Source organism: Rutilus rutilus, assembly GCF_951802725.1.
Source record: "Rutilus rutilus genome assembly, chromosome: 20".
In the NCBI taxonomy this organism is placed as follows: domain Eukaryota; kingdom Metazoa; phylum Chordata; class Actinopteri; order Cypriniformes; family Leuciscidae; genus Rutilus; species Rutilus rutilus.
Genome location: NC_140225.1, coordinates 13728487 through 13755921, shown reverse-complemented (window position 1 = coordinate 13755921; position 27435 = coordinate 13728487). Strand labels below are relative to the sequence as shown.

The following is a 27435-nucleotide window of genomic DNA, read 5'->3' as shown; positions in this document are numbered from 1 at the left end:
AGTGGTGGGGGATCTTTCTGTGGAGTGGATAAGTTTAACCGTATAGTGGGGAAAGCATAACAGTTGTAGCTGATTAAACCAGCGGGGTTTGAAGTAGAAAGCGGGGAGGCAGCAGGAATGTAAGGGGACAGGCTGAGCTGTTTATGCTCTTCTTCTCCTGCTCTTCATTTCTTCTCCTTTTGCTCCTGCCAGAACGACATTCCTTGTTTTACAGTCAGCCTGTGCCCAGTCTCGGCTAAATTCCATTTGTTCGAGATAATTCGCCTTTTATTGCCTTTTGTATTTTGATTCATTGAATTTCCCAGTGTTCTTACAATGAATTCCGTCGAGGTTGGACATTATTTAATTCTCTCGAGGACACAATGAGCAGCCACCCTTGCAACGCACTGGATAACCTGGAGGGTAAAAAAAGAGGTAAACATGGTAAATGACCTTTGGTGTCTGCCTGGAATCAAAAACCCTCAAGAGTTTTGGCCTAGCAGTTAGCATATATGCATTGGCGAGTTAAGCCTTGGTGCTCATGCAGGAGACACAAGTTTGTCCAGTCCAGTCTGTGTCCAGTTTTTCCTCCCTCTCAGTCAAAATTGTCAAATCCCGAAGTTAGAACAAAAAAATCCTGATATAAACTACATCAGGGACCTGCATTTTTGCTTTTATTTGATCAAAAATACAGTAAAAACAGTAATAGTGTGAAATATTACAATTTAAAGTAGTTGTTTTCTATTTTAATGTATTTTCAAATGTAATTTATTTCTGTGATGGCAAAGCTGAATTTTAAGCAGCCATTACTCCAGTCTTCAGTGTCACATGATCCTCCAGAAATCATTCTAATATGCTGATTTGGTGCTCAAAAAAACTTTTCCTATTATTATCAACATTGAAAGTTGTGCTGCTTAACATTTTTGTGGAAATTGTAAAAAAAAAAAGATTCTTTGATGAATAGAGAAGTTCAAGAGAATAGCAATAATTAGAATTATATATTTATTTTACATTGTAAATGTCTTTACAGTCACTTTTGTTTAGTTTAATGTGTCCTTTCTGAATAAAAGTATTAATATCTTTTTTAAAATACAAAAAGTAACCGACCCCAAACTTTTGAACATTAGTTAATTTAATGGGACTGAATAAAAAATAAATGAATCCTCTTCTTTTTTTCTTTTTTTTTTAAAGCATTTTATTTCCTCTGGCAGTGTTTAAAGGGATAGTTCACCCAAAAATGAAAATTCTGTCATCATTTACTCACCCTCAAGTTGTTCCAAACCTGTATGAGTTTCTTTGTTCTGCTGAACACAAAGGAAGATATTTGGAAGAACGTTTGTAATCAACAGATCTCGGTCCCCATTGACTTCCATAGTAGACTTCCATAGTCCATAGTAGTTCCAAAATATACTATGGTAGTCAATGGGGACCGAGATCTGTTTGGTCACAAACATTCTTCCAAATATCTTCCTTTGTGTTCAGCAGAACAAAGAAACTCATACAGGTTTGGAACAACTTGAGGGGTGAGTAAATGATGACAGAATTTTCATTTTTGGGTGAACTATCCCTTTAATTAATGGTTTAATTAGATTTAAACCATGTTTATTTACTCGGCTAAGTTTAATTTTACTCATATTTGCAACTTCGTAATTGTTACTTTTGGATCCTCATTTCAACATTTCTGAAACAGCTAAATGAAATTACAATACAGCGTTTTCTTCATTTTCACTTATTTGCTAGTAGTGACGTGTTGCCAACCCCAGAGCTATACCATAAAATAACATGTTAAGGTTGTTTTTATTTTATTTTATTTTATTTTATTTTATTTTATTTTATTTTATTTTATAGGCTTTACTCCAAGTTAACTTGTAACATGACACATGACATCCCAATGACACTGCAGGCCTCTCTGAGTCCCTCTGCCCCTGTTAGCTTATAGGTCTAATCCTATTCACAAGTCTGCACTACAGGATTGAAGTGTTGTTAAACAGAGCTGTCGTCGAGCTCTGTATTATACAATTTACACAACATGTTACCAGAGTAACGTGGCAAAGCTGGCTGTATTGGTTCCACTGCGCTGCGTTTATCACACAAACGCTAATAGCATTAGTCCCCCTGGGCTGATAAGGCTGCTCAGGCAATTGCTACTCCTGTAAAGCCTCATCAGAGGAAAGCGCTACAAGACAATCCTTCCCTTTTGCTACAGCACCGCCTCGCTCCCACTTGTTCCGAGCTAACTTTCAGCCTAAGCTTTGGCTTTGGAGAAAATACTCTCCTGGAGGCGTTTTACACTGCGCTGAGGAAAAAGGCGGGCTCGGCTAACCTCCTGCAGCCCTTTCATAAAGAGCCGCGGGGTCGGCGGCAACCTCCGGCGAACCCTATGCGAAACACGCACCCAATGCTAAGTAAGCGAGGAGGTAGTTGGTCATAAAAAATGTCAGCCGTCGCACGAGCGGTGAATAAGTGGGTTCAGATAGCAGGGACGACGGAGAAGGAGAAGGACGTTATTGCTCCCCGTTGCCTCCGCCAATAAACATCAATATAAAAGAGAATTGAAGATTTGCTCAACCTCCCAGAGGCTGTGCTCTGATGCCGTCTGATCTCTACATTTCATTTGCAATTTGCTCTCTGTGCGGGGATGTGATCATTCAGCAGGCTCTGAATGTCACAATGAAGTTGTTTTAATGGTGATTAAGAAGGCTGGGATGATAGGCCCTGGGGGTGACGTTCCAAAGAGATGCAGATTTGTTATTGTGTAGTTCCTCTTTGTGCACGCCGGCTTTCTCTCGCGGCGTAAACGCAGGCTGTCCTCGCCCCTCCACATTAATTTCCTTAATGAAAGCTGCCAGAAGAGGAACCCTTAATGAAGCACCTTTGTGACATCGCTGAACAGAGCGCGGCCCTGCTGGCGCACCTATTACAGGCTCGTATTAAGAGCGCAGCGCCCACGGTCTTTGATCTAATGATGGCTGAGTGTGCAGGGTCGCCCAGGGGCTCCGGCAGGGACGACAGCGTCACGGGGAGGAGAGGAGTCTGTGATGTTCTATTAGTACTTTCCCTCCTCTGTGAGTTCACGTATTAAGCTAACTTAATCGTGCCCTTCGTGACTGTTTTTCAAAATAAAACGTCCTGTTTAATCCCAAACTACTTTATGTGTAGGAATGTAGCCCAACAAGGGCAGGCTGAGAGTTTCAGAGTCTCTGTGTACTGAATCATAGAGTTCATGAGTGTTTTGTTTTACTTTAACTTCCTGGAACTGAGGTTCCAGAGAGATAACCTTTGTTGTGTTCCTTTTAATATCACAAGAAGTGAAACTAACACCACAACACGAGGGGCGTCTTTGCATTTTTGCAGAGGGAGAGAGAAAGGCTGCTGCAGTTTTGTTTATTTGCAGTTGACTTGTAAGTTCCACTGTTCAGTGATATCTGGACGTAGCCATGTCCTTATCTTATCTAGACTGGAATACACTGGGCTTGGTTGTGGTTGTCCCAACTCCAAGCACATGATGTGATTTAAGACTCAAAATCCTCCCTCTTTATTTGCTCTATCGTGTGTTGTCCGAAACCTGCAATTATACTTGCAGACGTGGAGAACATCTGACTGCTTTTGCAAATGTACATCTCTAAAGTAGCCCTGATGTTTTGCAGATGCTTTTATAAGTCGGCAAGAAATTAAAATGGACCTTATTTTCTAAATGCGTGTGATAGATCTTGTTATGAACAATTTGTCCATGCATTAATCTTTTTTATTTTTAATCAAAATGTCTGGTGACATACAAGACTTCTCCAATCATTTGGTTCACTTAAACCCTGCAGCCTCAACTTTATTTCAATCGACTGCAAGCTCACATTTAGATCTGCCTCAATCCAATCAACAACTCATGGATTGAACCAAGTTGCCGCACTTTAAAAAAAAGAAGAAAATTCTTCTTCAATAATCCGTTTCACTCGGATTTATGTCACAATTTGAAAGAAATGATCTTTCGCTATTTCCAGTTCATTGACTTTAAGAATAAGAGAAATAAATTGCCTTTACTTCAGTTGCGGATAATTCTGAAGTTTCTCCATGTAATCCGTTTTGTTTTTGTCATCCTACTAAAGAGGAACATTTTCATTCCTGCTCCTGGAGAGGTGCTGCTCGTCTTGAAACTTATTCGGGAGGAATGTGTCTAATGCGCTGTCAGATTTACCTGCACATAATGAACTCCCCAGAGGAGCCTTTTTGTTTCAGTTTGTTTTCCTCCATCTCCATGAGCCCTTAGCAAAGGTCATTATGCACTCATAAACGCACACACTCTTCCTGTGTGTGTGTGTGTGTGTGTGTGTGTGTGTGTGTGTGTGTGTGTGTGTGTGCGTGTGTGTGTGTTCATGCTCTCCTTCACATTTTTCATGTGTTATGTTAGGGCTATTATTCTAGAAAGTTTGCAGTTCTTGTTTGTGTCTCATTAATGCAGTGCACCTTCAACGCAGCTGAGCTAAAACAGAAACGCTGTAAACAGTTAGTGGCTGCTTGTTTTGATGGGCTTAAAAAGCAAAAGAACACTTTGAGTTAAGAGACGTAGCATTGACTGATTACATAAACGGCCCCTCTACTGCCTTTAACGACACAATGTGGCCTGAACTTTCCTGTTTAGACACCATAGTTTGGTTTGTTTACTCCACATCAGAGTAGAAATATAAAAAGCTAACTTAATTGTGCGATTCATTCTCACAATCAGGATTTCATATCTCAGTTGTGACTTTATATCTCACAACTGCAATATATTTCATTGAGACTATTGCTCACTACTGCTTTGTTTCTCGTTATTGACATCTCACGATGTGACTTTAGCATGTTGACTGTTGCTCATAATTGGCTTTGCCAAAGTTGCGACATTGATTTAGTATTATCTTTGTTTATAGTTAAATATTATCTCCTTTTCTCACAACTGCAACTTGATATAATTATATCTCAGTTGCGCTTTCATATCTCACAATTGCAATTTCATGTCTCAACTGTAACTTTACTTCTCAACATTAATATTATTTCTCATAACATCACAAAATGTGAAATTGTATCAACTTTATATTATTTTATCTCAATTTTGATTTAATATCTCACAATAGCAAATGTATTGTGTTATTTGACTTAATATCACAATTACAAATGTCAGTTGCAACTATTTTTCATAATTGTGGCTATACATCTCGCAATTGCGACTTAATATATCACAGTTGCATATTTATTTATATAATTGTGCCTTTATATCTCACAATTGTGACAATTAACTTTATTTTTACTTTATTTTTTTAAATCGTTTCATAGATTGGAAATTTTGAGCATATGCATTTCAGTATCTCACTCATGATGGGAAGGGCGACGGATGAAGACCTCCGCACGTCCACCAAATCGATCGTGACATCATCACCACTCGTCTTCAGCTAATTAGCATGGCTCAGAGGCCAGGGGATCTGATCAATGTCTCGCTTTGAAAAGGGCAAAACTGCCTCTTAAAGCTCTCTCCGTCCCAGACTCCTCTGATTATTTGTGCTGGTTATCTCCTGCCACTCTCGGCATGGTGGTTGCCCTTTATTAGCGGTTAAATGTGTTTGTCACGCTCATGTTTCTCTGACCAGCCCTAGCGTGGAGATAGTGGATCAGAGAAAAGAAGGCAAGTGAGGGCTGTTTCCTCAGTGTGTTTGCCAGGAGGAGGGCCATCCTTGTTTACTCCTCTGAGCTTTTGTTTGGCTCTGGAGCCGATGAGAAGTGGATTTGAGAGAAATAATCTCTCACCGTTCCGCAGCTGTCTGAAGGCCTTGAATCTCTCTCCCGCTCATTGGTTTTGTGTCATGTCTCATTGTGTAGTGAATAGCTTGTCATTCAGTAGCTCAGATATCTATTGGAGACAATCACTTTCTGAAAGTCGCAGTGATATATTTGAAACGACAATGCCTAAGATACAGTAAAAGAGTAATTATCGCATGACCTGAGGCGTTCATGCTTTTGGCTTGCCTTGGCTTGGCATTACGAGCGTAATCGTATTACGCCGCACATAACTAGTGATAACAAGAGAATTTATTACACATAATTGGCGTAACTCCACAGTGCTGTAAATGTTATGATGGCTTTCTCTGATGCTTGGGCTCTATAAATAGTCATGCATGCATGTTTTGTCTTCATAGGCCTGTTTTATTTTGAGCCGGTCCGATACATGTTTACAACGATGCTTGTTCCTGGAGTGCCTTTGCGAGCAGAGCTGCGGTTTCCTCTTCCTCCTGAGAAGCCTGTGCCAAAAGGATACAAAACCCTGAAAGCAACATCTCACTTCTGATCTGAGCACACAAGTGTCAAACACAGCACCAAAAAAGAAACAGCTGTACAAGAGCTATTAATATAACCTCACAGCTCGGGAGGTGTAACTTTGTTGCCCTTTTTTTCCGCTCCCTGGATAGTCACGCAGAGGAAAGTATTTTCACTTTCTGCATGAACATGTAAAACGAAGAATGGCAAAACCACAAAAGCGATGGAACTCCCTGTGAACTGCCCAGAGACTGTGTTTACAGGGACGACCACAAGCCAGTAACAACAAAGACAGGTTTTGGCAGCAAAGTTTTAATTGCCATGCCTATTAAAGAGCCCTGCCAATGGCCTCTTTTGTGTTATACATTAACATGAAATTGGTCCTGGAACGCTCTCAGACTAACCAAAGCAGCATGTTGAAAGCCAAGTTCAATAATATGTTTTGAATAAAGATGTGATGTGTTCTCTCCGGTTTGATGAAATGGAAGGAGATGTCCATCAAGGATGGTTTTGGGGGGAATGAGAGCAGTGATTTAGGAATTTAATTTCTCTGTTTTTATTTGCCCTAGTTTGCTCTTGCGTGCTTATATAAATTGTCTGCATTCATGTTGGACCAGAACTTCTTGTAAAACCTTAATTCAGAAATGATTCTTATTAAATTTTTTATTCTTTTAAATGATTTAATTTCCCTTTTTCAGCATACTTGTCCTACCCTCTTTCTGTTTTGCCTTATATTTTACACTTAAGAATTGGGTTGTTCTTCAGGTTATGTCAGGTTATTTAGGTCATTTAAAAAAAAAAAGGGAATCAAATGATGTTCAGTTCTGTTAACGGTTTTCTCACGTGTATTCTTCTGCCCATACAGTTAGGGGTTGCGTCTATACCGCTACTAAATCTACAGCGATTCCCGTTTGAATGACACTTTTGAACTGATTCTTTTTAGTGAATCATAAACATACAGTGCGCCCAGTGTAGAGTAATCCCCAAATAAATGGCTCTTAAGTTTGGCAGTGGAATTGCATTCCCAAACCAAATATTTCTTCCTTAACTACTATAGAAGCATTAATGGAACCGGTTAAAAAAAAACTGGATTCCCACCCCTTCTCATGAGTTTTGGCTGGAAGACAATACTCAAATATTTTATTATTTTTTGCTGTGCATGTTGGTTAACGATGACACACAAGGACGGTAATCAAAACATCCTATTGGACCAATTAGTAGTGTGAATCTTTCTTTTTTCTAAGCATCTGCCTCTTGCCTCCATTCCTTGAAACTCTTGTTATTGTCCCCATTGAGAGCTGAGAGAGGCTCCTGGACACCATTTGGCATCCAAGTGGTTGGACGCCTTGTCCTCCAGTGCAGCCCCTCTCATTTCACACGTCCTCCCCCATTATCATATCAATTGATGCAGCTTGTAGGAAACAAAGTGAGGTTATGGGAACCACCTAGAGCAACATGCACCATTAAACATCAATGCAAGGGGACTAGCACATATGCAAGTTCAGCCTTGTTTACCAAGATGGAAGACTGGCAGTGTATGTTTCTCGAATTCTTACAGCTCACGGTCCTCCCTCTGAACCCTAAATCAAGTTTAAATCTGTTTTACACACCATGGTTTTGTTGTATTGACATTTGTTCTGTGCAACAATTTACATGGATTTAATGGGCAGCGTGCTCTTGTGTTTTAAGATACCTTTTTATTGTAGCATATTTTTTTATTGTGGACTCTGACCCCTGGGTATGACCTAATGTTGTACCATGTACTTCCAAGAATCTCCTCATAATTTTTTTCCAGATGACTCACCACGGCTGCGATGTTTGGACATTTCCCAGCATGCCTCTGGTGCGTGACCTGTCATCAAAGGGCAGAGGGGTTAGCCTGTGCTAGTACCTACATTCTCACCATGCTGAATTGCATCGTCTCTGCTCCCTCACAAATCTGAATAGAAGAGTGCAGTTGCTTCATACGAACCTTAATCGTCAGTTTGATGTCCATTATTGTCTAGAGCCTATTCAGTTCAGTCATGGGTATCAAAGGAAGGAACAGTTAATGCCATTTTTTTTCTCACTCTCAGGCTGCGCTGTTTCTGAGTCATAAAAGGAAGTAGAATCAGGTCAGCCTGTATACAGGAAGGAAGGAACCACATACAGTTTCATTTTGAGCATGTTTATTTGCGTCTGGTCATTTTTTTTTTTTTTTTTTTTTTTTTTTCAGTCATTTGTCCGTTCAAACAAAACTGCAGATTTAGGCTTCATATGACCATGTGCACTCGCTTCCTCTTGTAGTTTGATGCGAGGGAGAAAGCATGCTATAATGGCAATGTAAATATTGTAATCTTTAATTGCAAAATAATAGATAGATCATGAGTTTCTGTTAACTTAATTCACACGGAAGATCCTCTAGTTAATCATTTCAAGAGGAAGGCGGGCGAGCATGCTTCATTGCCTGCATTAATTAAGCAAAGTCATTTTGCTGCTAATTAGCTGATTCTAAAAGGATCTGCTTTTTGTGTAATTAATTATCAAAGACACAATCGGCTGACTCGTATAGGGAAAAACCGCTCGCACACGCAGCAGACGTGTCTTGAGTGCTCATTGTTACGTCAGTTGAAAGCCTTTGCTCACATTCTCTGTTGTTTACTGTCTGTGTCTGATGGTTTCTTGTGAAGTTCTCCACATAAAGTGATGGTCTTTGACACTTTCTGACTACGGTTAGCAGATGTATACTTTACAGCTGTCTGTTGTTGCATGTTGCAGATTATGGGCTAAAAAAAATTCATTGCAAGGGCTAGCTAAGACTGGCTTGTGTTTTTCAGCTCTTTCTCCGTGGGGTCCTCTTGTTGGTGTCAAGAAATGTGAGGTTTCATGCGGCCTTCATGTGGAGTTTGAAATATTGTAATTTTAAGTTGCATGCACAAGAACGACCACACAAAGTCATATTTTTCCAAGGGATGCTCTGAGCTCTCGTGACACTAGAGTAATGTAGACAAAGTAAAGGAACGTGTTAACATCAAAGATGGAAGACAACTCTGCAGTTAATTTTATTGAAAGATTTAATTGGGTCATTGGGTTCATTGACCTGAAGTTTGTTCACCCTCAGTTCTATTTGCTGTCCTTCGGATGAGACGTAAAACCGAGGTCCTGACTCTCTGTGGTCATTAAAAATCCCATGGCACTTCATGTAAAAGAGTAGGGGTGTAACCCCGGTGTCCTGGACACATTCTACCCACTGGCCCTTGCCAATCATGGCCTCCTAATAATCCCCATACACTGAATTGGCTCTAACACTCTCTCTCCTCTCCACCTATAGCTGGTGTAGAGCACTGGCGCCGTTGTACTGTGGCTACCTTTGCATCATCCAAGTGGATGCCACACACTGGTGGTGGTTGACTTGAGATTCCCTGATATGATTATAAAGCGTTTTGGGTTTACAGTAGTACATATGAAAGCGCTATATAAATGCCTCATTCATTCATTCATATGTGCCTTTTTCAATAAAAATATGTTGTCACATATGTAGTTCACCCAAAAATGAAAATTCTCTCATTTACTCACCCTTGTGTGTCGTTCCAAACCCGAAAGACTTTCGTTCATGTTCAGAACACAAATGGAAATATTTGAATGTTGACAGTCCACACAACTAACACTTTTACGCCTAAAAAAGTTCATGAAGAGATTGTAAAACTAATTCGTATGAATCGAGCGGTTTAGTCCAAATTTTCTGGAGAGACATCATCGCTTTATATGATGAACAGATTGAATTTAGGCTTTTATTCACAAATAAACATTCATCAACGCACTCATCAGATATGGTAAACTGAAGCTCAAGCATGCTTGCTTGATGTATGAGAAACAATGAGGTTCATTCTCATGTGTTTGAGCTTCAAGCAAGAACTAATGAGGTGTAGAGCAGGTTTGGTTGAGCTTCTGTTTATGTTCGCTGATCAATGCTTATATGTGAATAAAGTCTAAATTCAATCTGTTCATCATATAAAGCGATTGAGTCTCTTCATAAATTTTGAACTAAACCGCTTGATTCATATGGATTAGTTTTACGGTCTCTTTATGAACTTTTTGAAGTAACAAAGTGGTAGTTGCTTGGACTTTCAATATCTTCATTTGTTTCTCAAAGATGAATGAAAATCTTACGGTTTGGAACTAAATGAGGGTGAATAAATGATGACAGAATTTTCATTTTTGGGTGAACTATCCCTTTAAGACCTGCCCTTCACTGATTGCCTTAGGTTATTGACCAATAATGTTTATTTAATAAATCACTAATTAATAAATATTCATATTTTATTTATATATTTGTAATTATAATAATTATTAATTTATGTAATAATTCTAATGATATTTTTGGGGATTTACACATTTATTTAATAGTGATTTATCAATAACCCATTATTGTTCAATAACATTATTCAGTATTTTTATACAAGTTATTATTTTCATGCAAATTCGATCATTATGAATGTTTAGTCTCTCTAGAACCCAATCCTTATAACCCATTAGATTAATCAACCCAATAATTAATGCATAAATCATGTTGTGTAAAAGTGATGGAGTATTCAGCTATGCTTGTCTAATGGTATAACAGAAGTGACAGCAATTTTGACATCCATTGTTTTTGTTTTGACTACTTCCACATTTTTGTCTGACTTGAATGTGTGACGTGTCATAATAGTGACTTCCTAACTCAGGAGTAGGGAACTAACCAGGTGCTCTTGAAGGCAGCAGTAGCTCAGTTTCAAATGGTAAATCGCGGTGCTGGAGTGGGTTGCCAAACTTGCCACATGTGGAATTTTCTGAACGTCCTCAAGAATCTAATATTGGGTTCTCTGAAGTGCTCTTCTTACTGTAAAGCAAAGTTATATCAGTCTCATTCAACCCTAATGGAGGCTAATGCCATGAATAAAACACAAGCGTATTGCAGAAGGCATTCGAGAGGGAACAGCGGGACAGTTAATACATTATTTTAGCCTGAAAGGGGACAGATTATTCAAAGTGAATGCAGAAAATAGACTGACACTGTCTTTCAAATGCTATTTTAGAGAGCTGATCCATTTCTGCTCAAGAATTGTCATGCTGAAGAACTGCCAAATTATATAATTGCCTCTCCTTGAGTTCAAGGCCCAAGCAGGGCTCTTATAGCTCATCAAGTGAAAATGGCACATCCCTCTATTTCTTTCTGCATGTCTTGTGGGAACTTCTCTATCTTTCCACAGTACTAACTTTGTTTCTGCCTCTGCTGTCTTATAGATGACTAGCATCATGCTAACTAGGTTTGTTTGCGAAGAAGAATTAAGGTGTGCGAGCTGACAAAACAGTGCTTGACACTATCCTTGACACTACTGTAAAATGGAAACGTACTTTGAGCTTCTATGGGTCAATGAAGTCTTTTTTCACCTCAAAAAAATGACCATTTTTGACAGCAGAAAGTCTCACACGTTTGCCGAACAGCCAATCTGTGAACGAGGCAAATTTTTCAGCTCAACAATAGTTTAACAAGCTCTTATACTTTTCCACAGGTGACAAGGTGGAGACATTCCCTGTCCTGGAGATAGACCAGAGCGAGATAGTGGACACCAACGGTGCTGGAGACGCCTTTGTTGGAGGTACTGTGCTACTAAACCATAAAGATATACTTTCAAAGGCCCATAATAACTTTGAACCAGTAGTTCGCTCAAAAATGTCAATTCTGTTGTCATTTATTCCACCCTCATGTCGTTGCCAACATGTATGGCTTTCCTTTTTTCTGTGGAACTGGTGATGCCAATGATTTCAAGCATTTTTCTCCATACAAAGAAAGTCAGTAATGTCCAAAACAACATTTTGACCCCTTTTACTGTGGATTAAAAATCACTGAGACATTTTTCAAATGTTCTTTGTTTGTTTTTTTGTGTTCAACAGAAGAAATTAATTTCAGTCTGCACACAAATGGATTGAATTGTTGAAACAGGTGTTTAAGACTTGTCCTAGACAAAAGTATGTTTAAAGAAACAAAATAATAATAATGAAATACTTTATTTATAGTATTATTATTATATAAACCCAATAATTAATGCATAAATCACAGAAGAAAGAAATTCCAGTCAGCACACAAATGGATGTGGAATTGTTGAAACAGGTGTCCAAGACTCAGAATAGTCCTAGACGAAGGTATGTTTGATGGAAAATCACTATTGACAGGACAATTTAATCCAGGATTAGGTCTGATCTGTAACCACTGGGAAACTGGACCGTGATGCAAGAGCTCTGACACGCAATGCTTATTTATTTCCTGTGCAGCTGCTCGGGAATGACAATTTGTAGATCTACAGTAATGTATACTTCATTTAATTTGGCTTAGTTTAGACACATGAAGCCGCCAATGTACTATTGTACTATTTAACCTCAGATAACACAGCTAAGGGGAAATAGATGACTTTCATGATGGATTAGTGGAGTTTCCAGACTACCCACAGCCGTTATCATTAATCTGCGTGTTTTGCTAATAAGTGCGCGTTCAGATAGCCGCTGCGTGTCTACTCCGATCTGAACTGTGAAGTCATCCATCAAACGCGTAAAGCACGACGCTGTTTGGCTCCCCGTGAAAAACAGAAATATCGATGTTGATCAAGCTGTTCGCGAGGGTCTTTCGGGTCCACGTAATTTATCTTCATACGACGCCTCTTATGTGGCCCTCTGCTTCTCAAAGGCCAAGAGTCTGATTTGCTAACATGTCTTCCTGTAGCTCTTCCAGGACAACCTTTGCGACTAATAGAGCTGTGAGCGTGTTTGCTCAAACGTCGTATTGATTTTTTTTAAACTCCTTTATCCGTTCCAACAAGAGGTTGGAGGCCAGCTCTCTGCCACGTTGGAAAATGAATTTGCCAGCTGTTTTTCAATGCGCTGCTGCAGAGAGCAGAGATCTAGGTGGGAGGGTTCAGAGCCCGAGGGAAGCTGGAGGATTTCTGTATCGCACATCACTAAAGGGGGCCTTTTGCATCACCTTTCCCCCTTAAGCCTGATTTCCTTAATTTTTTAAAAGAAAGTACATGCAACAAAATCGATACCCAACTACGTTTTCTAAGCTAACAATCGCCGGCATATGTTTGTGTGTGCTCTATGCGCTCGGATGTGTGTTCATGTGTGCGTTGATTGAACATATGTTTGTGCACGCTTTCGATTAGGATTAAATCTGTCTACTCTCTTGCACCCAAATCTGATTTGTGTCCTTTTTTTTTTTCATTGTCTGGTTGCATGTGTGTGCAGGTTTCCTGTCTCAGCTGGTACAGGATAAGTCCTTTGAGCAGTGCATCCGTGCTGGACACTACGCTGCTAACGTCATTATTCGCCAGGCGGGCTGCACATTCCCAGAAAAGCCCGACTTCCAGTGATGGGCCGCTGAGAGACCGGAAGATATGGTCACCCAAGTGTTTTATAGGATTAATGCCTTTTTTAAATTGACTATCTTCTGTTCATCTCTTGTTCACGTGCCTGTTTTCTCTCTGTCTCACGGCCTAATTCAATCACGGAGACATATTTCACGTTAAAAACTGTTTACAAAAGAGGAATTTCTGTGCTGCAAATATTGATTGTTTTTACTTAAGCCATTTTAGTGATGAAGTTAAGAGTGGTGATCATAACCAGCATCTTTTCAGATGTGGTTTTTACTAACAAAATTACCTTGGTGACATGGTAATACCATACTGCTGTAACAACCGAAGCAGATATTTCAAATATACATTATAAAACCCAGACGAATCATTTGAACTTTATTGAAATCAAAAGCTTATTTTGTCTCAGAGGAATTGTGTTGGCTAGTCCTGCTGTTGTAAACCAAATGTAATTGTGAAAAGCACACTCAAATGTGTCATATACAAAGAAATCTGTTGTTTTGTGAGCACAACCTCTGCCAAATAAAAATAAAAGAGGCTCTTTTACTGCTGTCACTTTTATTCTTTTCCTAACCTTATAATTAGTCATGTAGACTAGATGTTTTGTTGCTTGAAATGTGATTGTATTGTGAATAATCTGTGTTTTTGGTTCAACAGAGAAGCTCTATCTATGGCTGGAATAGTAAGAGTAGTATGCTAGTATCCGGTTCCTAATTCAGCACAGGACTCAACTTTTGGCCTATTTTACTCTCTCAGCATCTCACCTCTGTGTTATATTGGATGGTTAGAGAGCCTGCAGCTTCTTCCTGTCCCCTTGATGACAGTGGCAGGTCTGCAAGGTTCATCTCTGTGATATGGGATGAGGAGCAGCTATTTGTGAGCATCATTAGACTCAAGGTACAGCTGCCCCTTTGTCCCCGTGTGTGACCGCAATCATAGCGGATTCAGGTTCTGTCACTGACAAAACGCGGTTTTGGACCCTGGCATCACCGAGCACATGGTTTTAAACAACCTGTGAGTCCATGCGCAATCCTTAATGACAGCAAAGGACAAAGTCCTTGAGCACTTTCACATTTTCAGCTCCACACACAGTCACGCTTGTGGGTGTGTGTTTTTTTTTTTTTTTTCACTTCTCTAATCCTCCCGCTGTGTGTTTTACAGTGATGCTGGGTGTTTTTAAGACCTGCGAAAGTTGCCTTTGAGGTTTATAAAAAAGTAATTTGATTCACAGGTGTCTTGCTGTTGGACAAAATTTCAGTTAGTAGGTATACTGTAGATGACATTATGGAAGTTGAGAGAACATTTAGTTATGTTTCTGGTCTAGAAATTGTACTTGCAATACTTATAATACAAATAATTGTTAGGTACATGTACTGATGTTCATGTTGCATTGCATATGCTTTTGCTGCTATTGAGATGGGATATGGTTATGGTTAGTGACAAGTTTAGTGGAATCAGTACCTTTTAGGGTTGAATTGTATAAAGTGCTATATAAATAAATGTGACTCACGAGGAAGATGTAGAGTCAACAGTGTAATTATCGACGTATATACAGAAATTAATTACACTCTTAGAAAAAAAATGGTTCTATATTGAGCCCTAGGATTCTTTTAAAAAAAAACATACATTTATGCCAAAAAGTTTCTATATAAGGAGAAATATCTTAAATAATTTCATAATACTTTAGTTTAATTAGTTATTTAAATGTTTCTAGTGGTAAAGTATGTTTACAAGCTGTTCAATTAAAAAATGTAATCAAAATTACAAAATTATTAAAACTAAATCCATAAAATGATCCCATGACAGAAACATATAATATATAAGTATAATGTAAATAGATGTATCTACACAATAAGTGCACTGTAGCAAATTGTTTTCAATATATGACTTGCTATAGGTCTGTTATCTGGTCAAAATGGTCAAATTGTATCATTTCAATTGGAAAGCAACAGGCACAGTTTATTTAACACGATGAATAAGACCAGCAACTGTGACCTCATTTAAAGTTTATTCATTTCATAATGATTGATGCTTAATATGCTTAAAGCTATTTGGTTTGGTTTGGTCCACTGTAATAGCAAATATTGTTATATTTATATTATTTAAAAGAAGAAAACCATCTAGATACTGTAGCAATCTAGGAAAATGATTGAGTTTGCTTAGTTGGAACATTCAGTGTAGTTAGAAAAGTAAAACCAGTATCTGGAAGGTCATCAGTTTGAGCTAATCTATTTACCCTACTGCTGTTATACCCTTGTGCTGAGCACTTATCCTGCCTCTGTCTGCATGTGAATATGAATGTGCCAGTGGTTGAAATATGCAAACATGAATAATTCCAACGAATCTGCACACCGTAAACAAATGTACCTTCCCTTTTGGCATACAAATAAGTAACACTGACTTGTGATAGCTACACACACACACAAAAAAAAAAGAGAGATCTAAAAATAATGCCGATTATCACCTTTGATAGGTATAATGTTTAAGAAAAATGAATAATGGCTAGCTGTGACTTTAAATAACAGTGCTGCAACAGGTCAAATAAAACTAAAAAAGACAGTGTACTTATATTATTACAATATATAGTGTTGGTATGTCACACCCAGACCAGCTGCTGTAAGAAGATCATGCTGTTGTGTAAATCAGGTTTCCACAAAAAAAAAAAAAGACAAACCTTTGGTTTCAGATCACCTTGATCAGGCTTTGCTGGAAGGCAATATGTAGACTTTTGCCAAACTGTAACCACATCCTGCAGGGCTCAAGTTTTATTTAGTGTGCAATTTGTTTTCCTTTCAGGCACAGTAAAAAGTAACATGTCCATGGTTCAGATTGCCCTACGCTACACCAAATTTTCATCCGCAGGGCAAACCCACAGGCTTTCAGGTGCATTTGTTAACTCTCGTGGGGTTTTGTTGCAAATTTTGTTACAGAAAGGAAATGGTTTAGATTTACTCCTATTATGTTGTTCCAGTTGTGGTGAAGCAAATTTCCCTGTATTTATTTGATGCTGGTATTGTGAACAAACATCAATTAAATGCGCAACACCTTCTGAGCAATTATAAAGTTGTATATAATTAAACAGTGTGAAACGTTTTTATAATTATGCACATATGCGTGTATTAATATGATATTGATTTGTGTCGTGCTGTATGGGTGATATTAAACGTTTCATCTTCCTCTTCAAAAACATGGCACATCATATAGTATCTTTTTTTTTTTTTTTTACCCTTGCCATTTAGTTTGAGCATTTACAAAATCTAGCATAATTACATACGGTGATATGGAAACGATTTTGTATGCATACATTCAAATCCCAATAAGTGATATTAAAAGTTTCCTTTTCCTCTTCAAAGACGGCACATTAATGTCTCCTCTTTTCCCACCCATGCCATGTAGTCTGAAACAATGTACATTGTTTCCCAATGAGCGATGTGATGTCACATAGCGGTTACAGCGAGTTAGTCCTCCTCTGTGGCTGATGGAGTGCCGAAAGGGGAGGGTACTACTTTGTCACAGACTCCTATGTAGATTAACCTTTCAATTAGTTGTTATCAGGTTCCCTCTGCCTACGCGTGCGTTCATCTTCCGAATCAAACAGGACCCCTTTGGATTTATCAGGCTACTTTGTGCATATATCATCAGCTTCGCAAATAAGCGTGTTTTTATTGCTTAAACGAGGAGTGTGGAGAGATCGCGCGAGGAACTTAAAGGTAAATGTTCGCTTTGCCAGCGTTGTCGGGCATTTATCTCGGCGGTGTCTTGAGTGGCTTGTTATCGGTGGCATGTTTTAATCGTTCAAGTTTAAGTTGAGTGATGTAACTTGACGCGAGCGGAGAAATTAATTCGGGCTATTAAGGTTATTGGGTTACACGAACCGCGCAACTATCGCAAGCTACGGCTTGACCCGCATAAATGGAATTTTCCAGATGCTATCTGTTCTCTGTTGCTTGATCTTGAAATATGAGTGCATTTTGCATGCTTTAGACATTAGCGAGTAAACGACCAACAGTCGTCATTGCATCTTTTTTAGTGTTTTAGAATAACGGGAATGATTTGCCATCATCGCCATACATTCGCAGGATTTATAAATGTTGCCTATTTGTGTGCAAGCTACCTTCGTGAGGATGTACGCGCGCTCGATAGTTCATGGCCTTCCGTGTCTTTTGTAAAGTGCAAACTAAATATTATATTATATTACAGTGCACACAGTACTGGGAACGCCAAGGATAACTTGGACTAATTATTCACCATTACATTATTCTCCAAAAAGTGTGACTAGGTCGATCTGCTCATATTGCAGTGTAGTGCGATGCTCATAAGGGGGAGCCTTCTTAAAGGTGTAGACCGAGTTTCGGGTGATCTTACATTAAAGAGCCATCAAGTAGTTTTAAACTCAGATTACATGATGATAAAATATTCCCGCTATCCCTGGTCCCTTTTCTTCTCATTCTGACTGAATAGCAAGAATCGCATTTCCATAAGCAGTACGGACTAAAGATCAGTTGTCACATTAAAGGGATAGTTTTATCTGAAAAAAAAAATTTAAATACTGTCATCATCTACAAGCACTCGTGTTGTAATAGTCCCGTACGACTGAAATGAGATATGTAGAATGACGGCCATCAGTTATTATTCACTTGCATGTAAAAAAAAAAAAAAAAAAAAAAAACATTTAAAGTTAATAATGACCGAGACTATCATTTTCTCACATTTTGGCTAATATCTCCTTTTATGCTCCACGGAAGAAAGAAAGTCATACTGGCTTGGAAAAAACCATGCGAGTGAGTAAATGATGACCGAATGTTTAGTTGTGGTGAACTATCCCTTTAAGAGGCGGGTCAAGTGATTATTGACAGATTATGAAGCCAACTGATTCCTCGAGAGGCCGAACCGTTTCCTTGTGATTGACACTTTGATTATCAAACCAGGGATAAGTATTTGCCCTTTCTAACCAATATTAAAGTTTCTTGGGCGGGACAGTCTTTGTGAAGGTAAGGTTTAATGAGACTCCATTGGGTTGTAATCAGTGTCATGTCGGATTCATGTAAACTACAACATTGTAACAAAATGGCGTCTGTTTAGTAACGCGACCGGGCATAGCGGCGAAGTCACCTGACCTGTCCACCGTATTAAAGCGTCCAGAAAACAAGGTTTGCGAGACCGTAGGTTAATTGACGCGTTGACTTTGTCATCATAAATTATAGATAGTCATCTGTCGGAAGTAGTCATAAAGCATAACCTAATTTAGCCAGCTTTAGCTTAGCGTGCTAGACTTGAGCTCCGGGGCTGTTTAGAAAGCCGATGCTGGAGATAAGAAGCCGAATGCTTCTGAGATTCGCATGACTTTAGCTCACTATCTCGGCTTTAATCAGAGGACTCGAGCTGAAGTACGAATGTCAGTATGTGTGTTTGTGACACTGTGTTTTCTTTTAGCTGTCAGAATTTGAGAGGATGTTGCTAGACTCTTAATGTGAAATGTCATGGCTAAGTCGTAGTTTGTGACCAAAGCTGGAAGAGAGTGGACGAGATTACAAAACAGATTAAATAAGTGTCAAGTCTTAAACAACGCTGTATTTTGTGCTTTTGAGTTTAACACCAAAAACGAGTGAGTGTCAGTTGGTCAATAATACTTTGTTATACCATCGGTTGTTCTATTTTTATATGATCCACTAACACTGTGTGTGCTGTCATGCCTCCCCAGTTAAACTCGAGTTATTTGGTGGTTGTTTTGCTGGCTAACTGAGTTGCGTTGTTCAATTATTTACCGTAGTTTTTCTTGGATCCGTTTAGACCGGATCTAATGTCTCAGAGGAATGATTCAAGTGTTTCCCTCAGTATGTGTGCGAGGCTTTTTATATAACAATATTATGGCAGATAAGTTGTGGTTGAGTTTACACGGCCGCTGCTGGCGAGCGGAGGAATTCTTCACCTGCTGGCTGCTCGCAGCACTGTCTTTCCTCTGCTAATGCTGTTTGGGTTTTTACACAACCAATGAGCTTAATAAAATGTTATATTATCCATGGCATACTGTAATTTTAGCCTGTAGCTGAATGTACAGATATTATATACATAAAGTATTGTGCAAAAATTGAGTTGTCAGTGTTTTGTAGTGAAGAACGATTGAGCTGCCTCTCTAGACTATATGGGCGTCCTAGACATGTGCTGCTGCTTTCAGGTGTGTGTGTGTGTGTGTGTGTGTGTGTGTGTGTGTGTGTGTAGGCAGATTTGGAGTACCAGTTATAATATTCTAATAAAGTGGCTCACATTTTATCAAAATGTGATATAGCATGTTCATTTTTAACCTGGTTGTACTGGTCTGGTTTTGGACTGTTGATTTTACCTTTGTGTGCATCTAACGTGTCAAACTTGTCTATACTACCAAACTAATTAGAATTACTTTAACAATAATTTATTGTTATTGTATATATTTTTTTTGTTGATCAAATTAGTGTCAGATGTTTTGAGGTTATAGTTGAATGTGCTTTGAAAACTGTCATTGTTTTTCACTTTGAGATGTAAGAATCCATAAGTTTTTTTTTAAGGAGCAGGAGTGTTGGTTAGCCTAACCCTCCAGGTCAAGTTTGCCATTCCCATGTAACTAGTTCTGGAGTGGTTCCGGAGAGAGTTTGTTTCTTTGCAAAGTAACATGGATTTTCTGTTTTTCTTCTCTTCACACCCACAGGTGTAACTCAAAAGGATTTTTCAGCTAGTCTTCTGACTGTGGATTTTACAACGACAAGGGATTTTTTTTTATTTTTTTGACAAAAGGGAAAAGAAATGAGCCAGTCTCATTTTTGAGGAGTTACGTCAATCCCATATCCTGTCCGGCATGTACTAATGGCTGTTTTTTGTTTGTTGATGCATATGGTTCGCTCTTAAAATAAAGGAATGTATTCATGGATCACACCTTAATGAAACAACTTATTTCACCATGGTGAAACTGGCCAATCCCCTGTACACAGAGTGGATTCTTGAGGCTATTCAGAAGATCAAAAGGCAGAAGCAGCGGCCTTCTGAGGAGCGGATTTGCCATGCCGTCTCAACCTCACACGGACTAGACAAGGGTGTTGTACTCCAGCAGCTGGAGCTCGCTGTGAAGGATGGATCCATCCTTAAGGTTACCAGCAAAGGGTGCGCTTCGTACAAAGACCCGGATAACCCGGGAAGGATTGCGGCCTTCAAGCTGGGAGGCTCTGGCTCGGTTTCGGTTGGATCTGTGATACCTGCAGGAGATCTGCGTCATGTGGATTGGAATAAAATCCTTAGGAGGGCTATCGAAGGTCTGGGCGTCCCGGCTGGCTCATCTCTAAGGAACATTGAGAGATTCCTTAGAAGCCAGGGTGACCTGGTGAATGTTGTGGCAAACCCCAGGTTTCAGCAGAGGCTGAGGCTAGCTGCTAAGCGGGCGGTTAACAACGGGCGGCTGCTCAAGGATGGTCCGCTCTACAGGATGAACAGTGGTGGACTGGGAGGAAAAGCTTGCTTTAGGAGTTTGGGGTTCTTTGCTGTCGACCTCCCACCTGTGACACTACTCCCTCATGAGAGAGACCAGGTACGTCCAGAACTTTTTGTATCTATATGGGCTCTGCTAAAAAGCTGTGAATGTGTGGTGGTGTTGTTTGTTTTATAGTTTCTGCTTGTGTAAAGTTGCATAACTTCTTTAAAACTTTTACCCATTAATATGAACAATCATGGGAACTTGTTTTCTTTCTTTTTTTGGGAGCCCCTTCATTCAGTACAAAGCAGATTTGTGGCTAGGGGTGTTACAATATAATATCAATACAACATGCATCATTGATAGTGACAGTGGGCCTCAATTATTACTCTAAAGAAAAAATAAATCATCTTACAACAGGGTTCATGTGTGATTCATGAAACATTTGTATACCACCAATCCCATCGTGACAATGATCGTACGTTGATCAATTTGGCGGCTGAAAACAATCTACATTTAAATATTACACCACTAAAAATTCACGCTTTCGAAGCCTTGCCCTTAGAGTTTATGACATGGACTTAACCCAGCCAAGAAGAGGAAGTAATCTCATGAAAGAGAAATTGATTTTACTCCAAAAACTTTAATCTCATAATTGCAAACAATTATCCATTTATGTGTATATTAAAGCAGAACTCGGCAACTCTAGCGAACTCTAGTCACTTCTTCGCTGATTTTCCCTTTTGTTGTCGCATGTTTTCCCCACGAGCTCCCCCTACAGCTGTGGGGCGTATATTTCACAACACTGTCGTAAAAAACTCACTTGGGGCGGCCTCCTCCCCCTCTCTACCGCTGCTCATGTGCGTTTGTTATGATCGGAGCAAGCCAACTGTATCGTGTGGAGCTATGTCTACCGAGGTGGGTAATACATCATACATGCGTGTGTGTTTATGTCGAATTGCCGTAAAGCAATTCGTGTTTCCGCTCGTTCTCGTTCTCGCTTCTCACGAGACTTCCAGTTTCTATCTTGCCGGGACGGTAGTCCCCAAGTTGCAAGGTTGGTTTTCCACCTGGGAACGCTGGGGGGAGCGGGGAAAGTCACCAATATCACCAGAACAGGTTGTTTAACCATCCAAATGATTTCTAGACAGTTTTATTAAGTTAAAAAAGTTACCAAGTTCTGCTTTAAATACACACAACATTTTTAAACATTATAAACACTAGCCTATAGCCTAGGCTATTTTAGTTCCCCTCACTAGCCCTATATTTAGCCTAAATCCTTTAAATATAACGTTATTCAAAACAGAACAAGAATGAAAAATAAATAGCTATAAATTGTTTTATTTTATAGTTTAAGATAAATGATGTATTAAACTATAAAATAAAACACAAATTAGGCTATAGTGGCATTCTTTATAAACAACAAACATCAAACCAAAATTAATTTATTTAAAGCGAAACTGAAATGGCATTGGGCTCGCCACTCTCATTCGGCAAAAATCCAATATCCATGTAAAATATCATTGTTCACATGCACAAAAATTTGTTTGGGCACTGATTTTACAGCGGACCATTTAAATGGAGAAGTGTAACTTATCAGTTTGGTTGACTGCCTTTTAGTTTGATAATTAATGGCTGAAATGTCATATTAGCAATGATAGAACTGAAATATTGTGTGTGAGTGTGCGTGCGATCAGTTGGATTTAATAAAATAAAGAATAGCCTACAATGCATTAGTGTCAAAAATACGAGCGTAGCTTACACTACTTGTTGCACAGTTGTTGTTTTTTGTCTTTTGTTAATCTGCTAATTAAGTGAAATAAATATTTGTGTAGGCCTATTTTATTCCTTTTTGTATAGTTAAATTTCTGTTTTTCTGCACTCACAGAAGCGATGCAGGTGCGCGATGTGACGAAATGTGAATCCTCATCTATGCTGCTTTTTGCGCATGTAAAGCTAAACCCATGTGGGGAAAAATCATTGGTATTTGTAATGGGACACAGACACCCATCTATTCTAATTTAATTTCAATTTGACAATCTATTCTAGTCGTTTAACAGTTAATGATCGATTAATGAGCTTCGGTTGTCAGACTCGGTCAGGAAAATAATCGAAATGATCAAAATGCTCTCATTACAATTCTCCACCAGATTTACTTTGCTGCACGCAAGTTCACGCAAACTTAAAAACTTGCGTATACTAGCTGAAACCTGACATGAGATTTGATCGTAGCTACCGCTCACGTACATATTGATAAATGTCAAGTTTTGTGTGGAAACGGTTGAACGTTTGTTTCATAAATGAGGTATAGTAAGTAGGCCTATTGTTTATAGTTCTCCCAAAATGAAAGTTTAGACCGATTTATTTTAGCAGTGGTTCCCAAACTGGGGGGCACGGCAAGGCTTAAGGCTTAGTGAACAGTCAGTCGATTATGCAAATGAAACCTCTTCAGGGTGATGCAAGACCCCACTATGAAATTATCCCGCTTATATGGCTACTTGTCACAAAAATAAATAATTGAACACAATATTAATTTGACACATTTTATTAGCTACCTCAAGATGCCTCTGTTTTATCAGTTGTAACAGTTGTTGCCTTGGGATAGCAGACGGCTAGGTGGTGAAATTGAAGAATCAGAATTGAGTATTGCAGGTAGCCTTGTAAAAATATAATTCAATAATGCATGGTTCTGCGCTAGCATGGCCAAGTTTGTGAAAGGACTGCCAGTGCCAGGTAAACGTAAAGCGAGGAATCTACTTGAAACGTCACAACCACCAAAACAATGTGTCTAAAGTAGATGCGAGCAGCACAACTTGAAGTGACAAAAGCAAATAGAATCACTCAGTAGAATACACTGGAATGCGGCACAGCACTTTCTGACAGTAAACTGATGTCCGTTCTATTTCTGCCATACTCCAAGTGCTCGCACAACTTCTGCCGCAAAGGATAAATAAATTTGGAACGTTCGCTTTGTCGCGTCCAGTGTAGACAGCCTCAAGACAACAATATGATGAGGCACATCTCACCCTCAGATTCACCAGTACAATGGTGGCTAATGAAGAAAGAACAGTGTGTTGTGTGGCTCATAATATTAGCATTGGACAGTATGAAGCCGAACAAGTTAAGATGCCGCTTGGGCTACGTTTACACGTGGCCGGCTATTTTCATAAACGGACATTTCACCCTCTCCGTTTTCAAAAATAACATTGTGCACACCTGTCAGTTTTCAGAAAAGTGTTAAAAGTTTAAAGTTTACACGTACCTGTGTATGTATGCTGTCAAGAGCATACCAAACCTGTAGGTGGCAGTGTAACAAGAAGCTCAAGCCCACGTTAGCCAATCAGAATCCCGAAAATAGCAAGGAATTACACATAATAGAGCAGCTGTATTTGCAAATGCAAACAGACGAAAAGGGTTTGCAGTGCACCAACATAATTTATGCGACTGCTACTCTGAACGCATCCATGATCACCATAGCTAACTGAAAATGTAAACATAGGTCGCACTTTTGACGCATGTGCAAGTTATGTCGCATACTGTGACGTCGGCTGCTTAAAACTCAGTTTTTCTCAGTTTACATGCAAACAAAGTTTTCCTAAATCTCCACTCTGGCCGGAGTTTTTAGAAAGAATCGGTGAATTCTCTGTTTGCGTGTAAACGAAGGACACAAAGGAAGGGAAATGTCTCAGTTTTTCAAAATAACCATGTACATGTAAACGGGGCCATAGAGACTTCAGCAGGGTTTCAAATGCCTAGTGTGCACAACAAGTGTCAGGAACAGAAATACTCCTTCCAAAAATACTCATACGTTGACATGAACTATCTTACCAGAGCCACCAACATCATTCAGAGGTTGTATCATCTAGGAACTGTAGGAAGTCAGTTGTTTTTTTAGCTTTTCAGGACAAAAGTGGTTTTGTTGTCCTAAATTGTTGAAATATCTCAAAACCATAGCCCAACTCATTGTTTTGGTAAAGGGTTTCTTCACCATTCCCCCCAAACCGCTTTGTCATCCCCATGAGTGAACTTGGGTTTGATTTTAACATTGTGTGATTGAAATGTTCTGTGAAAAATGAGAAGACCGTGTTTTTATTCCTAAATCATCTTTGGTTTGCTCCAAGATGGTTCTCTAAACGAGGGCATGATATGCTGCAGATGTTGGAGTAGCTGTGTGTTATTTGACTGAGGGATCTTTTGCAAGTTACTGTGCTTGAATGTTGTCCTACAGCTTCATAATCTAAACCTTTCTGCAATGGTGCTATTTCCATATTTCAAAATCTTAAGTCAGCATGAAACAGCATTTGCAGCCTCTTGTACTTTTGTAATGTAAAACATTTCCAGTGTATTTAATGAGTGAAAATGTAGAATGTGACTTAATTTGATCGTTTAGAAGTTGGTTGGATTTGTGAAAAGTGACTGTTATGTGGCCGAATGGAGCTGGTTGGAGGAGAGTGGTTGATTGAAGTAAGAGAGATTTGTGATGTGAGCAAGTGCTGAAAGCACTTGGGTGTATTATTATTAATTTTTTATTTTTTATTTTTTTTATACACACAATTGGAACCATGCGCACTGATGAATCATTCAATAAGACCATTAACGTGTAGTAATGAAGTAAATGGGTTTATTTAGATTTTATGTTGAGTTTACTTTGCAAGCTTAATGATGGAGATGCCTACATTGTTCTAGGCAAGTGTTGAGCCCTGTTGTGAACTCCACTGTCTGAAGTTGTAAAACTGACGTTGATAGGTTATAATGGGCTGTTCTATGTTAGTGTTATACATTTTTGCAGAAACCTAGTTAACCCCCTTTTGGTGTCCTGCGTTATGGTTATTTTCTTCAACTGGGACTTTGTCTGTTCCTTTTCTTTGATATAGGCTATTTGTTTAAAAAGCTTCAACAATAATATAATACTTTTTAGATTATTCATACATCAGTCATGGCATTGCAGATTGTCTTTTCCAAACTTCATATACATAATTTTTCTTTCTGTTTGGGCTGTGTATAGTTGATTATAAGTCTTTCTTTCATGTCACACATAGTAAGACACAATGAAGCAATAGTCTATAGACCAATAAAAATGTGAAGATTGTCAATCACTTGCTGGTCACTTAAGGTCCATACTTGGTGGCTCTTAATGCTCTTTTCCTACAGTGGTCAGTGAACAATCGGAGGCCATTTGGTAATCAAATCTTGGAGCACATTCCCTTGTCCACTTCATATTGAGTTGCTCTTTGAAAGCAAAAGCTTTTGGTTTCCATGCACGGGGGCTTGACTGTTGCTAAGCAATGTGCTTCATTGACCCTAGGACATGATAGTATGGTGCCAGCCTTTTTTTCACAATCACGGAGACGGTCTGCCGTCTTGCAGATGGTTCAGGGGGACTGCAGTGGTGGGCTGGCTGCTGATTAGCTCAATGCATTAAAAGAGCTCTTTTGTTGTTAATTGTGTGCTTGGGGACTGGTCAGTCTGCAGCTGCTCCAGGCCTCTTTATCATATTCTGTGAGGGGTTAAATTATGAGAAAAGAGAGGGCCAAATCCGGCTTTCTTTTGTCCCATTAGCTGGCAGGATTAAATTTTGCGTTGAAGGTGTATTAGATCTCATGGCTGGCCTCTCTTTTTGACGTTCTTGAAACTCTTGCTTAGTTTAAAAGATAGTAATTCAATGAAGGTCTGTTAAAGCTTTGCTGATTACATCTGTTCATCAGTAATGGTGTTCAATCAGTACTAGACTACTGTTTACCAGCTGTGGCTGATGCAATTTGCTCACTTTCTAGAAATTTCATTATGATATTTTGGTCTTAGCAGTGCATTTTACTTTAGTCTAAGAAACCTCAGAATATTGCCATAAAAGTTTAGTTTAGTTTTGAACCAAAAGTAGGCTACAATTTAAAATTAAACAAACAGTCCGGTTGGGACTGTAGAGGAGTGATGCCAGGGGTGGTCTTGTAAACCTTTCAGTTTTACTTTGTTATACCTAAACAATGGTGTGGAACAATACATCGCTATGCAAGATACATCGAACAAATGACTAACGATACAACGTATCGATGTAACATGTAAAAAATGTATACAATGTTTTTCAAGAGACACATTTATTTTGACATCTTCACGCAATGTACGTCATTGCATTACCAGCGCGTGCATTCTCGTTTAAACTCACCTGTCAGGGTTCGACAACACTATTGCTGCGGGTTGAAGTGACCTAGCTCTAGATTTTACACATTGCACATTTTAGCTCAGAAGCCTGAAAGACTTCTTGACTGTTGTCATATCATAAACTTTCATCAATGACCCTGCTTTTCCCATTATTCATTTTTCTTTATTATTTAAAAAACTAAAGTGTATTTTTGTTGTGGATGT

At 39.0% G+C, this 27435-nt stretch overlaps 2 protein-coding genes and 1 long non-coding RNA gene across 8 annotated transcripts in view; 2 read left to right on the top strand and 1 right to left on the bottom strand.

Annotated features, from left to right (window-relative positions):
* adka (adenosine kinase a) overlaps positions 1–14186 on the top strand; it is a 164095-nt gene extending 149909 nt beyond the window's left edge. For both annotated transcript variants that reach the window (XM_084391105.1, XM_084391106.1), the window contains exons 10-11: positions 11790–11876; positions 13516–14186. In XM_084391105.1, coding sequence (XP_084247231.1) covers positions 11790–11876; positions 13516–13640 — 212 coding nt within the window. In that variant the 3' untranslated portion in view covers positions 13641–14186. The remainder of the gene's footprint in view (positions 1–11789; positions 11877–13515) is intronic.
* Positions 341–8350, bottom strand: LOC311279543. The gene is made up of 3 exons (XR_014625567.1): positions 8231–8350; positions 8063–8110; positions 341–395 (listed from the first exon to the last, which is right to left on the bottom strand). It is a non-coding gene; the product is annotated as an uncharacterized lncRNA (long non-coding RNA).
* Positions 14187–17152: 2966 nt separating the features above from the next.
* kat6b (K(lysine) acetyltransferase 6B) overlaps positions 17153–27435 on the top strand; it is a 40475-nt gene continuing 30192 nt past the window's right edge. For 2 of the 5 annotated variants that reach the window (XM_084392396.1, XM_084392399.1), the window contains exons 1-2: positions 17153–17350; positions 20323–21192. In XM_084392396.1, coding sequence (XP_084248522.1) covers positions 20572–21192 — 621 coding nt within the window. In that variant the 5' untranslated portion in view covers positions 17153–17350; positions 20323–20571. Of the gene's footprint in view, positions 17351–18665; positions 18791–18943; positions 19036–20322; positions 21193–27435 lie in introns of those variants that run through there. The other 3 variants (XM_084392400.1, XM_084392397.1, XM_084392398.1) reach the window with 3 other exon arrangements.